This window comes from Strix uralensis, chromosome 17 (genome assembly GCF_047716275.1).
Source record: "Strix uralensis isolate ZFMK-TIS-50842 chromosome 17, bStrUra1, whole genome shotgun sequence".
NCBI lineage: Eukaryota > Metazoa > Chordata > Aves > Strigiformes > Strigidae > Strix > Strix uralensis.
The window spans coordinates 5,984,461-6,001,041 of NC_133988.1; the positions used below are offsets into that span (position 1 = coordinate 5,984,461).

The 16,581-nt window shown below is 43.3% G+C and overlaps 1 protein-coding gene across 4 annotated transcripts in view; it reads right to left on the bottom strand.

Moving 5' to 3' along the window:
* Nucleotides 1-5,017: 5,017 nt before the first annotated feature.
* Nucleotides 5,018-16,581, bottom strand: part of SPPL3 (signal peptide peptidase like 3) — a 62,136-nt gene continuing 50,572 nt past the window's right edge. For all 4 annotated transcript variants that reach the window (XM_074886740.1, XM_074886741.1, XM_074886739.1 and 1 more), the window contains exons 6-11: nucleotides 16,215-16,327; nucleotides 10,912-11,018; nucleotides 9,757-9,920; nucleotides 8,289-8,488; nucleotides 7,103-7,212; nucleotides 5,018-6,348 (exon numbers count right to left, since the gene is read on the bottom strand). In XM_074886740.1, coding sequence (XP_074742841.1) covers nucleotides 6,277-6,348; nucleotides 7,103-7,212; nucleotides 8,289-8,488; nucleotides 9,757-9,920; nucleotides 10,912-11,018; nucleotides 16,215-16,327 — 766 coding nt within the window. In that variant the 3' untranslated portion in view covers nucleotides 5,018-6,276. The remainder of the gene's footprint in view (nucleotides 6,349-7,102; nucleotides 7,213-8,288; nucleotides 8,489-9,756; nucleotides 9,921-10,911; nucleotides 11,019-16,214; nucleotides 16,328-16,581) is intronic.

Sequence of the window (16,581 nt, forward strand, 5' to 3'; positions counted from 1 at the left end):
ATCCCCTTGCAGGTCGCTAGAGGGCAACTTCGTCTTGGGGCAGTCTTCGATTTCTGTTTGCTGCTCCAAACCCAAGGATTAGCAGAAACAGCGCCAGACCTGGCCTTCAACGAGAGCATTTCTACTGGAAAACCGTGCTCGCTAAAGGTGGTGTAAATTATGGAGAGTTTCTAGGAGCGAGAGACACTTTTCTAGCGTGATTCCAGCCCCTGTCACCTCTGATGATTGCTGAAGGCTCATTTCTATGATTGTGTAGGAGGAAGTGACATTATTTCACGCTTCTTGCCGCTGCCCAGATAGAACAGGAGCTGTAGGGCTGCTGGCTGCACGGGAGGACTTCAGGATGCACAGTTACTGTTCAGGGCTCGTCTTTGCTGACCTCGTGTGCTGAGCCCTGGCTGAACCCCCAGTGGCCCAGAGCAGTCAGTCAGTCACACTTAGGCCATGCCTGTAGCAGTTTCTCCTCTCTCCATCTAGCTGCTTCTCCTAGATCTGCTCCTCCAGCATCACTCCTCCCTCACCTACCCACACCAAATGACAGCAGCTTCTCTTCCCTGGCACAGAGCACAGCTGCCCCTGTACAGCACCACGGCTGACCTAAGGGGCAGAACAGTGCTGAACAGCTCCGCACCAGGACCTACACCAGGACCTACACCAGTCCAGGTGTGCCAAATCCTGGGCACCTTCCGCAGAGAACACGGGGGGCAGCACCAAGGAACTGGCTGTTCTTGGGGGAGCACTGCTGCTGCGCCTCTGACCAGACAGAGCCTGCCGTGGGGAGAGCCTGGATCACACACCGCCTGCCTCATTAACAGGCTTCTTGCTAGTGCTGACTTGGTGTGAACTGCTGCCCCGAACTGCTGCCATAGTCTGGATCAAGTTACAGGGCACATCATCAAATGACAAAAAGGGTGGAGCCGGTCAAAATTCACTGGTCTAGGTACAGCGTGCCAGCCAGGTTCCTGAGCCTAGGAACAACTTAAAGATGCTCTATTAATAGAGTTTCCTTCTGTCATTACCTAAAAACATGCTTTAAGGGTGCAAAGGCTCTCAAACAAAAGTTTTCCACTACCTTCCCCGCTGCCACAGGTCCCAAGGGACTGGTCACCTGTCACCCACCACTGTGCACAGCAGCGCTTTGGGTTAAACAGCACGGTTACGCACAAAGCCTGTCCCACAGCTCCGAGAGCAAAGAAAGAGCTGGCTTTTCTCAGAGCAAGATACTAAGAGCTTACTCCTTGCTGCTGCTGGCTGAGAGAATTTTGGCTGTACTGCGTGTGCGTTTGCTCCTCAGGGCTGTTACAGAATAGAACTGCTGAAAGTGCAAAACACAAACAAGTTCTGCAGCATTGAAGGGGGAGCTCTTCCTGAGAGCCGCCCCCAGACAGTGCTAACCTGGCCAGGCACGGGTAGGCCCAGGCTTCCCTTTGAGAAAAGGGTCTAGTTACAGGGGGTTTTATCAATTTACAAACCTTGCCAACACTGCAAAGTTGGGGCACTGAGATGGGGAAAATCAGGTCACGCATAAATTGGAGGTGGGGAAGGAGATAAACCACAGCCACACTTCTCAAGAGCACTGTGGGGTTTGCCCCCGCGTGCTCCAAGCGTACGTGACACTGGTTAGGAGGCAGCAGGCACACTGCTAGGAAGGAAGCAGGGGGAGCCCGAGCCAGAATCCTTTGTTAGGAAACAGTTACGGTAACGAGGAGTTACTTCTCCCCTCCCCCCTACTTAGATTTGATATATTTTATATCCTAGATAAAGCCCACAGTCTCTTCGTGCCAGTTCCCAACAGACAAAAGGAAGAGAGAGGTGTTCTGGGCTGTCACAGTTCAATACAGGCAGGTGAGAAATACTTCACTCTTCCCGGGGAGCACAGACACCAGCCACATCCTTCTTGGCCCGACCCCCCCCAGGCGCGAGGAGCTGCCTGGAGCCTGGCTCCCCTCCTGAGCAGCTGCCTTCCTCGGAGCACAGCCTGCGGGGGCGCAGAGCCGGCGGGGGCTCGCCGCTCAACTTCACACGATTTCAAAAAAACCCAAAGTGCCATCTCAGCCTTCCAAGTTTAAGCAGTGTATAAAATGTTTTACAGCACTCAGCTGAAATTGCTGTAGTACTGCTTTCACATCAAAATAGTCTCCTCTACCAGTCTTTTCTGACAGTGTTATCTGTAAGAAAAATAGGACAGATTATTTTGATTTTAAATTAAAATTATCTTTTGCCTAAGTTGAGAGCCCTCATGACACACACAGACCTGGCAACAGCCACACACGCAGGTTAGGCTGGGGATATTGGAAAGCATGAAAAATACCAGATTTGAAAGACATCCTGAAGTAAAAAAGCAAAGTACTATAACAGTATAATAAAGAGTAACTGGAAGAAATGGAATAGAGGTAAGAAGCATGACAGTGTTGCAACTTGAAAAATGATTTACTACTGTTCAGCTAAAAATTAATTTCAAATTCTACTCACTCACTACTTGTATAAAAAGAAAAATCGTTGGGAGCCCTCCCTCCACTTCTGCCAGGGAGGTCGATACGAAGCCGGGGAAGCCACCCGGCCGTCAGGGTGTATTTCCCAATTGCCTCAGTGACTTCCCCTTCTCACACAGAACAAACCCTACTCCCACGCTCAGGACAGGAAACATTCATCTCAGCAAAAGGTTTCTGAACTTCGCCCAATAGAAACTGCAGCGCTGGCCGCCCCGGTGTGCTCCCGAGCCTCACACAGAGCCCACGACTTCCCGCCTTGCTCCCAACAGGCCCATGCAGACACAGAGCGACCAGCTTCCATTTCTAACACACTTCACCCGTACTGGCTGGCCAGACGAGCCCAGGTCATTTCTGAACTCATAGTGTTTGTAAGATTAAGTGTGATCTTAGGGAAATTTCAAAATGACAAACAGTAAAATTTCTAAGCTGACTATTCCCAAAGACGCAGCAGAAAATCGACTCCAGAACTCCTACCAGGTCTGTCCGTGTCCTGACACCTGTGCTATAAACACGCTCTGGTCTGTCACTTTTGCCAGTATCCTTTTACCTTCCTACAAGAAGGCTTATATTAGTCAAACAATTACTAAAATATTTTTTTCTGACAACTCTTCCAAAGGGCAGGTGGTTTGATGATCTCACTGCAGGACTTTGTGTCAAGCAGTTTATTAAGGATTTCAACAAAATGTTAAACCAAGAAGGCCTGAACAGCCATACCAGACCCCAGAGGGACAGGGAAGCCTGGGCCCTACACAGCCTCCAGAAATCCAAAGGACCCAAAGCAGCCTGTACAGTTCCATCCTCAAGCTGAAGACGCGTTGTCAGCCAGACTGAAGGAACAAGGACAAAAGGTGTGTCTGCGCAGAGAGGGCCCAGCAGCTGAGGAGCGAGGTAGGAATCTGCCTCTAATCCCCCAAATGTGAGGTTGCTCTGGATGGGAGAACTGTGGGACAAAGCTTTACAGCTTTAACTTACTCAGAAAACCCAGGAGAATGCTCTTCCCTCTGCAAACGTAATAGCTTTGTATTTAGAACAGTTGTGCCCCAGTTAACCTCTGCAACGCACCAAAACCCTTTTCCTGCCAGTGGCGGCTGCTGTTCCACAGCAGAGGGGCAGCAAACACCTTCCAGTCCAGTTTTTGTGCACCGGGCAGGAGCAGGCTTCCGCCGGGGAAGCTGGGCAGTCAGCTCAGTGCTGTGGGTTCAGAAACAAAGTGCTGCAGTTACAGCTCAGTCTCTTACCTTGGTGCAAGTCAGAAAGTCGCAGTGTGCAGGAGGGCAGTACAGCTTAAAAAGGAAGGCCAGGATTTTTCTGGAAAGCTAAATTAATTCTCTTTAAGCATTTGTCAATTAGCACTTCTAGAAATTTTTCCAGAATGATTTTTAAGTGTAGAAAATAACTCACAAGCATGCTTTCCTGGCACTGCAAAACAGTGAAAGACCTTTTATTTTAATTCCAAAAGGCAGGAGGGAACTCCTGAGAAGCCGAATGCACCCGAGATGTGCACTGCTATCGGGCAGGTGGAAGGGCTGGGAAGACAAAGCAGTAGCACACCGGATCTAAAGGTGTTATTCCACTGCTTGGAACCTCTGGGGGGAAAAAACCAAAAAAGTGTCTTTTTTCTCTCTCTGAATATCCTTATCAATATTTTATTCACCTTAAGTCTGAGGCGTGTAGCTGAAAACTGATGTCTTTCTTTTGTACCAAGCTGACTGCAAGTCTGGGACCTAACACCTGCTATGAACAGTACAAGCAGATTTTTAATTAAAAACTATTTACTTCATTAAAAAGTGACAGTTACCTGACGATGAGCATTGCAGGCACATGCTAGAGGAAATTTTTTCAACTAAGTGAAAGATGAACTGGGGAAAAAAAAATTCAAGTCACAACATCCCCCCTGCTACACCCCACCTCCCACACTTGCTAAATCTTGGAGCCCCCCCGCCCCCCCAAAGGGCTCTGCTGCTTCTTACTGTTTCTTCAGACGTTTCGCCTCTCAGAGATGTGTAGGAGCCAGCTCCGAGGCCGCCGGCCCCGTCAGCCCCTCTGCCTTCGAGCACCCACAGACTTGCCTGCGAACAGAGGAAGATGTTAATTAATGACCATGCTCACACCTGGCTGGAGAAAATTTTCTACCATGCTAAATATGCTCTTCTGGTAACATCTGACAGAGCAGAAAGGACCAGACATTTCACCGAAGCTTCCTTACCTGCCGCAGCGAAACTGTACCCCAAACTAACGGTACTGTTCAGTCAGATTCGTCCTGAAACATTCCTGTTTTCCTTCCAGTCAACTAACAGTTACGAGCATCTGTCAAACCAGCGAGAGCTACAAGCTTTCGGGAGAGTCCCCCAAACCCAATTTGGCAGAATATTTTAAAGGAAAAAAGTTCTAGTTACCTCAGGGAAGCCTTTCAGTCAATAAAATAACAGAACTGGAACTGCTGGTTTAAAATAAAATAAAATCCACAGTTTAACAGGCTACGGGTACAAAGCAGTCAACACACAAACTCCAACCAATCACAACAGTAAAGGACAGTTTTCTTTTTCTTTTTTCCTTTTTTTTTTTTTTTTCTTTAAGGGGCAGGGGCATGGAAAAAATACAGCACACTAATGAAACAAAATGCAAAAAATACAAAAAAATAGAAAATAGAAAAAATGTATTTACAAGTGATACATTACTATGATCAGAAAGCACAAAGACAATTGCTGCTATAATACATGCACTGAGTCAAGAAGGAACTACTAAAAACCTGCAAGGGAGCTCTTTGTAAAAAAAGAAAATTAAAAAAAAAAAAGAAAAAAAGACAAAAAGACACCCCCACCCCCTCCCCCCTCAAACGAACAGGGTTGGGTTGGAACTTTTTTCTTCCCTAGTTTGCTACATTGATCAAAATCAAATATCCCCTAAAGTCCGTGAGTACAATCGGTACAAATACTACACTTGTTTTTAAACTGCAGGTTCAGTTGTTGGAGGGGGGAAAAAAAACAGCAGCTCATTGTAGATCCATATACAAGAAAGCCATAGTAAACTGCTCTACATGCTAAAAATTACAGCAAGCCCCTGTCTGCTACATAGCATGATCTTAGCAGGTTTTCCTTTTTATTTATTCATATATATATCTATATGTGTGTATATATATATGTATAAAAATCGTGCCCTTTTTCACTGCAACATGACATCTGGGTGGAAATGTAACTTGTTACAACAAATTTTTATATGTATACTGCAAGAAGTCACTCAATGTCTGTGGATTTAATAAGTAACCTCACACCACAGGAAATATTTAATAAATCAAAAAAACCCAATATTGTGACAGAAGACCTTCTGTCTCAGTTCATTTCAAAACCGAAGTCCAGCAGGAAACTGGTCCCAATGTCCACGAGGGGTTCTCTGAAGAAGCTTCAGTTTCTTAACCGTTTTTTTCTTTTAGTGTTCACAAGTTTTTGAACGACTTCAAGCCGTTTTCAGTTTCAAGTCTGTCTCTTCCTCTCTCACAAAGATAATAGTCTGGTACTAATTCATCCGAGTGAGGAAAAGAGGAAAGTGGCTGCAGTTGCACAAAGGGTCCCCAATTCCACAGCTGCAGGGAGATACGGAGTCACACGGAGCTCCAGGATCTTAGCTTTTTTTCCTTTTCCTCCTCTTAATACGAAGTCCTTTCATACAAGTCCTGTCATTGGTACCTTCCCAAGTACCAGCCAGTCCAGCTTTAGGAGACGACAAAGCCACAAGTTAAAGTGTAAAGGACCAAGGCAGAAGTTCAGGTCACTTTCTATCTGTTCCATCATACTTCCAGGAAACGGGAGCTGCTGGACTTGGAGTGGAAAGGCTCAGACCACATGCGACGTAGATCCCCCTAGGCAGGAAAACAGCAGAAGGACCATGCCCTCAGAAACTTTAAAGTCCACTTAGAATTCAGATTTTAAAATGCATATATAATTGCAAGCATGTCTTCAAGCAAATCTATTATTCACCTGTTCTGCAAATTACAATAAAGACAGTACAAAAAAAAAAAAAAAAAAAAATCATCATCTTTTCCCTGTCAGGCCAGAACATCTTATTTTGGTGGCAGATCTACCCAAAATGGGTTTCTGATGGGGAAGAAACATTTATGCAGGTGGAAAATTCTGCTCCTTCTTATGCTCCGCTCTGCAGAGTGCTAGATGTGTGTTTCAACAAAAGCCCCCGTAACAGGAAAGGCTACATTTTAAAATTTCTGTTCAGAACGGGTGACTGGAAAGAGGCAAACAAGGATCTGCCTCTCCAATCTCTGTTCGACCTTTGTGCACACATTCTTGCACGATCAGCTGGGTGAGGACAAATTCACTTATTTAATTCAAACAGCATTTAATACTTCAGAATTTAGTTAGTTTATAATTACTGGTACTTTATGTACATAAATTATCTTCTATTTCAGGAACTTCATCTCTCAGTTACTCCGCTCTCCAAAATGAAGATTCAGCCCAAGAGCAGCAGTACCTTAGTTCTGGGCCAGGGCTGTTAAGGACACGCTCCCTCCTCGTGAGAGCCACTGCCCGGTGCGAGAACACTGAACCCGCTTCCAGCTGACCCCCAGAGCCTCCTGCTGCGAAACCATAATCCTGTCTTACCTTTAAATAGGCCATGGTGAGGAGTGGCAATAAAGTAAATGGTACCAAATAGAGTAGGGCAGGCTGGGCTGCCCGGTGAATACGAGAAGCTACTGTTGCAGTTAATAGACCTGTAAAAGAAAAAAGGGACTCAAATATCTTTAGGTTGCATATGGATGTTCTCATCATTTCATCCACACGCAGCTCCCTTCCCCACCATTTAAGAGACAGGCTGTGGAAAAGTTACTTATCTGTGCTTCACTTTCCCTGAACACAAGTGAAACAAACAAAACGGTGAAAAATTATTCTATTTTAATATTAGGCTGTGTTGAGCCACTTGCTCCAGTTTTGAATCTCAAAGACTAAGCTAAGAATAACTCAAACAAAACGCAACAAAAGGCGAAGGGAAGTTGAATGCACCACACTGAAGTGCTGCTCCAGAGCCGGGACCTCTTGAGACTGTCAGTCTGAGGCCCCTCACCCGAGAAACAGGGGGCTGAGAGGAAGGGTTGTACACACCAGGAATGATTTTCCTGGATATCTGTCGAAAGGGAATGCAGGGGGAAAGACAAGGAGGGGGAAGAGAAAGGCTGTTGGTAGGGAATGATCTTTTCATCCTCAGAAGGACTGCAGGAGGTCAGGATATGCACACACATGTCCTGACCTTACGGGAAAATCTATTTTATGTTAGGGAGGAGAGGGATGGCTACATCAAATTATAAACAGCATTCCAGTTGTGACTATTTACAATTTTCTGTATGTACTGAAGTGTCACAGGATCATAAGCGTTAACAGTAGAATACAAAACCACGGGAGTTATCTGGATGAATGACCTAGCTGTACTCTTGCGCAGCACAGTCCATCTAGAAACTCCTGTATTTTTCCCATAACCCAGGTATGAGCTACGACACCTTCTATGCTAGTAAAGCAAAGTACAAAAAGTTGCTAACAAAAATACAGTGATAATCTCTTTCATCCTCTAAATAAAATACAACCAAAAAAAAAAAAACCTTAAAGGGAAGACTGTAGGAGGATTTTTCTCCCTAGACCACACCAACGAAACCCAAAGAGAGGAGGATTAAAAAAAGAACATAACCAAGCATTCTCTCAAAGCCTCTTTGCACTTGCTTTCATCATCTTTTAAACCTACTACAATAATCCCACTTCTGCTCACTAAGCAGCTATCCATATTAAACTAATTACTCACCTACAAAATATCCAATAAGTGTGCAGTGAAAGTAAGAGACCTTCTGCATACGTCCAGAGATGTTCCCTGGTCCTGGGGCACCGCAGGAATCGCTGTTGGCTTGCTTTTTGTAGTTATCGTAACGCAGGACAAAGCAGAGCAGAAGACCTGGCATCACAATATCGCCGATCCCCAGCATAGAAAAGTGGCTGCCTGTGGAACTAGAGAGCAACTGAAATTGGGTTCATGCCCAGAACACAAGGGGACGAGCTCTAGACTCCTCCACTTCGGTTTTGAGCTTCATTTTGCACATTCCTTCTTTCTCAACAAACTTTTATGGAATAGAAGCTAAATGCTGGTGACTGAAGATTCTTCCCTCAGTGGTTTCACCACCACCTCAGCTCAGTTTTAAACATACCCATTTTGACAGTAATGACACGTTGCTCCAAAGCAGTTTATTTCTGCCAGTAGTGTTTAAGCTGCTTTTGCTCTTAACTCACTCAATGAAACAGATCCATTGACTCAGTATTTCAATCACCTCTTCCCTAGGCGTTGATGGGAGGTGCCAGCTGACCATTTTATCAAACTGTTTGATTAACATTGATAGGCAGGGCACCTTCATTCCCGTGTGAACAGACTGCCTCTAATACACGGCAGGAAGTCAATTCATGGACTTCTTGGATCTTTGGCCTCATTCAGACAAAACACACAGACAACTAGTCTCGCCAGATTCCCAGAAAGAGCCAATTGTTAAGTAGATTAAGAACTAAAATTGCCCATTATCTTAAATCCAAGATATTTTTCATGAAAACAAAGCCAAATTAAGTTATGACAAAATGAACAATTTTGGTTTTATCACTGCAGACAATCAACTCCAAACCTCTGCAATTTCAGTGTCCCAACATCTAAAGAAACAAGGATAGAGTAAATATGCCAACATAACCTACTGCGTAACGGCTGATGTACTGGAGCTTACTGCCTGATCAGGCCTATGCATATTAAAAATCGGAGACATCAAGGAGCCCCAGCAGCAGAGAGATGTGGAATTATCTCCCTCCAACACAGCACTTACCTGGTAAGCCCTCCTTGCTTAGATCAGTTTCTAACTCTCTTCCCAATCACTTGCAATTATGCAGTAATCAAGACTATTCTGATGTTGTAATAAACCTCAGGTCTTTTGCTTTTAAGCAAAAGGTCAAAAATCCTATAATAGCAGTCATTAAACTCTAGAACTCGCACATATGTTGCAAGTGTATCCTGTGCTGAACAGGCCACCTTTTAACCTAATTAGGATCATTTCTGCATGCTATGAGTCAGCAAATGCAAAGCATCCAATCCTCACTACTCACTACATACCTTTCTTCTCACCAAGAGGGAGTGACTAAACAGGGAATTAAATTGGTATTTTCCAACTGAATTAGTGCTACTGCAGCGTACAGGGAGGGAAAATTTTTCTAATATAATACAGTAAAAGAAGTGCTGATTTTACCTTGGAAATACAAGTTTACCAGGCAGCGACAGACGGGGAACATCTCTACCCACATTTGGTCCGAGGTGAAGTTTCCGGGATAAAACATCAAGGGGATTATCAGCTGGTTGTGTGGCCACCTTCACCATAACATTGCTGTTAAAGATGTAGGCAGAAAAAAAGACCTACGGAGCAAGGAAATCATCAGAAATTACAAAGTGCAATTATATAACAACTCAAAGCTGCGTGTATTTTTGCTTTGCTTATTCAAGAAAGAATATTGTCCAAGTTTTCCATATGTATATGTCGTATATATGATGATAAAAGGCAAAATGTATTTCAAAAATTCAGCTAAAGCTCTTTACGTTATTAATCCTCAAGAATAACTGGAATATACTCTCTAATATCAAGATAATGATCAATATCTTTGAGATCCTTTGGCAAAGGATCTGCCCAGACTACAAGTAGGTAGTCCAGGGCTACAAAGGCTGGTAACAGGATACTGAAACCATGAGAAAGCTTGAAAGCAGAGAAGAGGTAAGTGTGGTGCTCACTCATAAATGGAATGATGCCACACTTGTTTCAAACAGGCTCTTACGCTACAGCTCATCACACTGGGAAACTGACTGGCTGCCAGAGCTGTCAGCAAGAGCTTCCCAGGATCAGTGCTCGGTGTTATGCAAAGGTAAAACAAAATCCTTTCAGTATTACAAAATATATTCTGTCAGGTTTCTTGGAAAAATGCAGTAAGATTTTATGCCAGCCTTACTGGCTATAAATCAGTTTGCATTCCTGTTTTGCACATTTCACTGCTAATAAGAAGTTGGCATGTGCGTACTGTGCAAGCGTGGAAGAGGCTTTGTGTTTACTTGGAAATGCTTGTTCTGATCTTCAGCCAGGCTTTCAAAATTTGAGGTCCAATTTATTTTTTTAAATAATATGGCAAAATTGAAATATTCTAATCATGTTTCTGCTTTTGTCAACTAATTAGTGAGGAAATCATTCTGTATCCTGCTGCAGACTTTAACATCTCAGAATGGAGCAATGAAGCTGATCTTCTGGCTTTGCCAGATTTCATCGAGTTCATACTAGTACAATTCATGTAAAAATGGCCCAAGGCCAATTACAAATCCAAAGGATAAAAACAGATTTAGCAGAACCAAACAAAACACTTACCCAAAAGACATCATAAATTAGTAACCCAGAGAGTAGCAAGCAGGAAACCTTCAGGCTCGGCAGCCGAACAAAGGCTATCATTGCAACACACAGGCCCATAGCCAGAGCTACAAAATGCAAGCACATAATTAGTTCATTAAAAATAGCAAAACAAACAAAAAAATAAAACCAAAACCAAGCCAATACCTCCCCCACAAAAAACACCCCAAAGCAGCCTCTGTTTGCACCTGTGCAGCACTGCATGCACTAGATGACTGTCTGTTATTTTCAGATAGTGACATTCTCCTTACCAGAGTTAAGAAAAATCAAAATACATTCAGTAGCCAACTGTGAACATGCCCCCATGGAGGCAGAAATCCCTCTGCAGGCACAGCTGCCCATTCCACTCAACTTCCACTACCCGCCACAGAGAAATGTTTTCATGTCTTGTGTCCTAGAGACTCCATCTCCTCACAAAACACCGGCTACCCAGTTCAAAACAGAAGCAGCAACTCTGAATTCTTTGTGCCCCAAACATAAACTCTTCTTTTACACTTTTAGGAGGTTTTCTAGTAAATGCATAAAATAAATAAAATCCTTGACTCTTAATTCAGAAATAGCATGGTTACATGACATGTTAGAACATGATATGACAAAAACCCACTGAAACCAATCTTCTGCTTGGGCAAGGTTGTGTAAGACGTCCTAAACATGAACTATGAAATATTATTGTTTAGATATACAGGGATTTCCCAATAACAAAAATCTATGTGAAAGCCTACCTACCAATGGGGAAAAAAATATGGGCAAGTCTTTTCCTAGCCCTCCTCCCAAGGGTGAGTTTTCAGCGAGATCAACAAGCTGAATGACACACCGCAGCTCAGATATTAGTTCTGTTCCAAGGGGAATTTTGTCACGGTAGAAAACAAAGATGTTACGCTAAAAGAAAATCCCAGTCTTCACGTTCGTGTGATTTCCTGCTTCTTTAAGCCTAGCCTTAGCTATGAAAGATACTCCACCGACAATTGAATATATTTCAACTGGTTACAAGCAAATCCCTAAAGAGATCCTTAAAATAAAAAAACTTTAAAAATAAATCAAGTTTCATCTATGGTATCAGTACATTTAGAAGGAATAATGGAGCCCTGTTGGGACCAGATTACACTTAAGTATGCAGACATTTGTAAGCAAAATGCATTTGTCTAATGTGACACAGAATTTGTAAAAAGTTATAATCCTATTTTGACCAAGTGAAACTGCAGGGAAAATCGACTCATTACATAATATGGCCACCAGCACGACAACTTGACGAAGGCCAAAATTTACAATTTACCCTTTGGATTCTCATGCTCTAATTATGCAACTGTAAGACTACCTTATGCTTGCATTTCACCTCAAAGATGTGGAGTTCTTCCATCAAAACACTAAGGAAACATTTCCATACAGATTCAAGGGAAAAAAGTGCCACCAAACACCTGCCAGCATGGTTGCCCGCAGTGCCCAGGGGCTGCATCCCTGCAATGACTTTGCCAAACCCACCTTATCTTTTGAGAACTGACAAGCTTAGCGCAACACTAAGTGCGCTGGCTGCCAGTTTTAATGAAGTAATGGGATTACTCAGATAAAAATGTACCCTAAATCATGCTGCATAACTGTAACTAGCTATAAAATGTAAGCAAATTATTGAGGTTTAAAGAATTTGACACAGCAAAGCAGCAAGAAAAAGAACTGCATTCAGTAATTCAATATAGCCTTCAGTTACAGACTTCCTCTGGCAGAAGAGCAAATACAAGGGAACAGTCTGTCTTAAATCAAAGAGCTTTCTCTAAAGCCACTGTTAATAATAGCTCAAGCAAGCCTATATTTAGGAGAGGATTTCCAGGTTATAATTAACTAGAAGTGGAAATATTTTAACCAGCATAAAGTTTTATCTATTGTTCACACACTCTATTTCTCCATCGCCTAAACAAATGCAGGCACACCACAAGACACCTGCTTCAAACTAAGCAAATACGGGATAGAAAAAAAGTCCTTTAGATGACAGTGAAATACACATGCTAGTAATTATGCAGTTTTGCAACTGCTTTAAGAAATATTGGTAAATTTAAAAAACAGAAGCAAGAATGCCTGTGAGCAAGTACGAGTAATAAAGGCCAAAGTGCAGTCAAACCACCTACAGGCTTCTCTAAATGGAAGCCAGCTTCCTTTCCAATGAAAAAAACCAGAAACCATATGAGAAACAAAGTCATCCATATCCAAGCTCATGAATGGTGTTGACAAACTATATATGCAGATCTCCACTGAAATATATTCCAAATTAGAGTGGGAGGGAGGGAGGGACGTGAAATAGCCACACGAAAGGTAGCTCTGGGATGGAAGTGCTGGGCAACGGGTTACCGAAGCTGAATAAAGAAGAACCAACTGAAAGAGTTAACCTTCAATTAACAGAACGAATTAACTTCAGAGTCCCTGCAAGCACACTCCTTATGGAATAAGGATATTCTGAGGATTAAGAATATTCTTGCATATGTGATTAGACTCTCTGGATACAGCGTTATTTTTCAGCTTTACTGCACCAGTGCACCCAGAGCAGACGAAACCACCGAGATGCAGGTGGTGTGGTGTGGTGTTTGATTTACAAAGCATTATGCAAGCTGGCAAGGCTTAAACGTCCTCACAGGCCACCAGTTGACCTTTGAAAGGAACAGGTACTGAAGTTCTAATCTGATCACGTTCCTATAAAACTCTGACAGTGTATTTTAAAGAGTGGGAATAAGAACATGTCATGAAGTCGCCTCTGCCCGATGGCCGCAGCAGTTAAGGTCTGCAGCAGTTCCCAGGGTATCCGTGACTGTTCAGTTCACTCTGTAGCTATAGATAGACACTGCATACATCTATAGCCTTCCCGTTGTACATCTCCAGCTATGTCCACTATTTAGGAAAGCTTTTAACCAGGCTTTACCAGGGGTCAGTGACCATCCTTGATGATTCTGCCATCAAACAACCCGCTCTGAGAAATAAGCACTTCAAGACCTATAAATGTACATCATCACGTGCCAGAACAACCCCCCGGAGACAGCATCTGCTCATTCTGTCCTGCGAAATGTCCCTGGCTTTAGAAACCGTTCCACCAACTACTGCGCAGACGGGGGAATTGTAGTATTTAAGCAATGAAGACTGTTCTGGCAGGAACTGCCATACCTCGATTTTGTAAGGACTGGAAATTACCATGAAGTATTTCCCCTCCTTTTCACTCAGCTCTGAAGCAGAAATACTATCTCATAAAGACAGACTCACCTGCACAACAACAAACCATGCACACAAAAATTGAGGTGTACTGTTAAGAAACGCCTGCCTCACTTCTCCCTCCAGCCACCAGCCCAGGCGCTGCGAAGCACGTTCACAACATCTGTTTCATTTTCTGCCGACAGCGAAACAGAAGATCATCCCCGTGCAAGCGGGAGGAGGAGGTAGATCACAGCACATCCAGCAGCTGGCAGGCACTGGCTTAAAGACCAGCAAGTGCTCCACTTGCATATATTACCCAGCAGTACTTATTGGCCACGTTTCCCTCCAAACAAGATTAATTGGGGTCTGAAGTATTTGGTTACAGAGGAGCAAAGTGTAAAGGCAGAGATGATGTGATCCCACTTACAGCAGTATAGTATGAGGTGTAAAACTAGAGTCTGTTTCCCTGACGAAGGCCAGTAAGTGCTGTCCCCTGTTCAATGTCACTGACAAATACTGATTTAATTGGGTTTGAGCAAATGACAGAAGGCTTACCTATGTAAGTTCAAGCTCCCTTAATATAAACTACATAAAATACTCCAAAGCTAGACAGTATCAACACGATTCAGTAAATCATAAACAACCACCAAGAGAAATAAAACCCAGAAACCACTCTGCACCAGTAGTTCACTACTCTGCGGATTAATTACCTCAAAGCCCACTATTTCAGAGTGAAGTGCTCACAAAAATAGCTATTTTTAAGTAAATGCTTCTGTCAATATCTCAGTGTAGACATCTTTTCAGATTTTGTCAAAATCCACACTTGACACTCCATTTAGCTTTGCAGCTACTGCAGATCAAAAAATCACCCTTGATTTCATGGTGGGCTACTCTGCTTAACATAAAACAAACTTCATCTGCATTTTTTCCTTTAGTATCTGGGTACTTTAAAACGTATTCCCCAACATACAACAGGTGGAACTTTTAAATGCTGCAAAAAGCACGAATGAAACGTAACACATATATACAAAGGAAATAATCAAGGTCACGAGAGGTTTCAGGGCTAAGGACTTTCTGTTGCTGCTACCTCATTTAGGAGCTGGAAAGCTGATGCGATGTATGTTTTCTATTGCAACAAACCATTTCAAGGGCAGGTAATGTTGTCCCAGCTATTTTTCCTCAAGCAATCACAACCTCAGGGTGCCATTTCATGAGATGTCCTAAGCCAATTTAGCTGCCTGACACTGCTGAGAAGGGGAGGTCCTGCTCCTGGCTACCCCTTCATCCCTTTGCCATCATATCCACTCCGTCCTCTCAGATCCCATCATGCTGCCACTTACCTTTTGCCAAATTTAGCACATACCTGACTGCACAATAATCCAATTCATCTTACTGAAGCAGCAGAAAAATAGCCTGGCAAAAAAAGAGTACGCTGCCATTCTAGTGAGCTGAATCAGTTTACCATGTGATTAAATGAGTGCCAGAGCTAGCACAAGAGATCTGGAAGGCAGGAGGGGAGGAGGAAAGCTCCTTTTTGGAACACTAAGCTGTGAATTCAGTTCAACCAGCATGGAGGAGAAAAAAAAAAAAAAAAAAAAAAATCACACCTTCAAGCCAACTGGATGCCTGCCAGCTTCACCCATCTCACCATCCATGGCAAGCATCAAAGAGATCAAAGACAACCAGCTACTGTGAACTGTCTCACAACAAATTATTTGATCATCTGAACCAATGAACAACAAGACACACAGCCAAAAATAACCAGATTGTTAAGATCAAGTTATGATTCATAAACAACCACTGTCTCCACACATCTTTAACTAAAACTGGCAATTCACCCTACACCACACAGGTGCAGAATATCTTTCATGAGTGTACTGGCACTTCCTTGGAAGCTTTTACAAACCAGAAAAACAGGTGTCCCAAACACTACCCTGGCATGTTCCTGACAGCGGTTGTTTTCAGGGAGTCTACCACACAATATTACAACTCAGCAAGCCACTAATATTAGCAAATTTCACCAATCATCACCAGGTGACTGGATGTGTCAGAACAGGCACAAACCAGTAGTAAAACCCCTTAATTCACATACTCACCATCCATAAGGAGCCAGTGGCCAGTTAGGACCCAGATAAGGACAAGCATCACAGACAGAGAAAATGAGAGCAACTCAGCAGCAGTGAAACGCCCACAGCAGCCAAAGGAAATCCTAGGAACAACATATAAACATCAGCTAGAAGACTTTATGTTTCCATTTAAAGAACAGAAAATGGACGCTGTTGGAACAAGGCTCAACTGCTGATGAAAGATGCCAAAAACAACTGAAGGGAAGTTCCTTTGCCACAGTAGGTACCAAAACAGCAACAAAATAAAAGCTTCCCTCACATTCAAATAATGTGTGTAAAGCCTGAACTACAGAGACAGAAAAAACCCTGTAAATCTTGGCACCTCTCTTGAAATTGT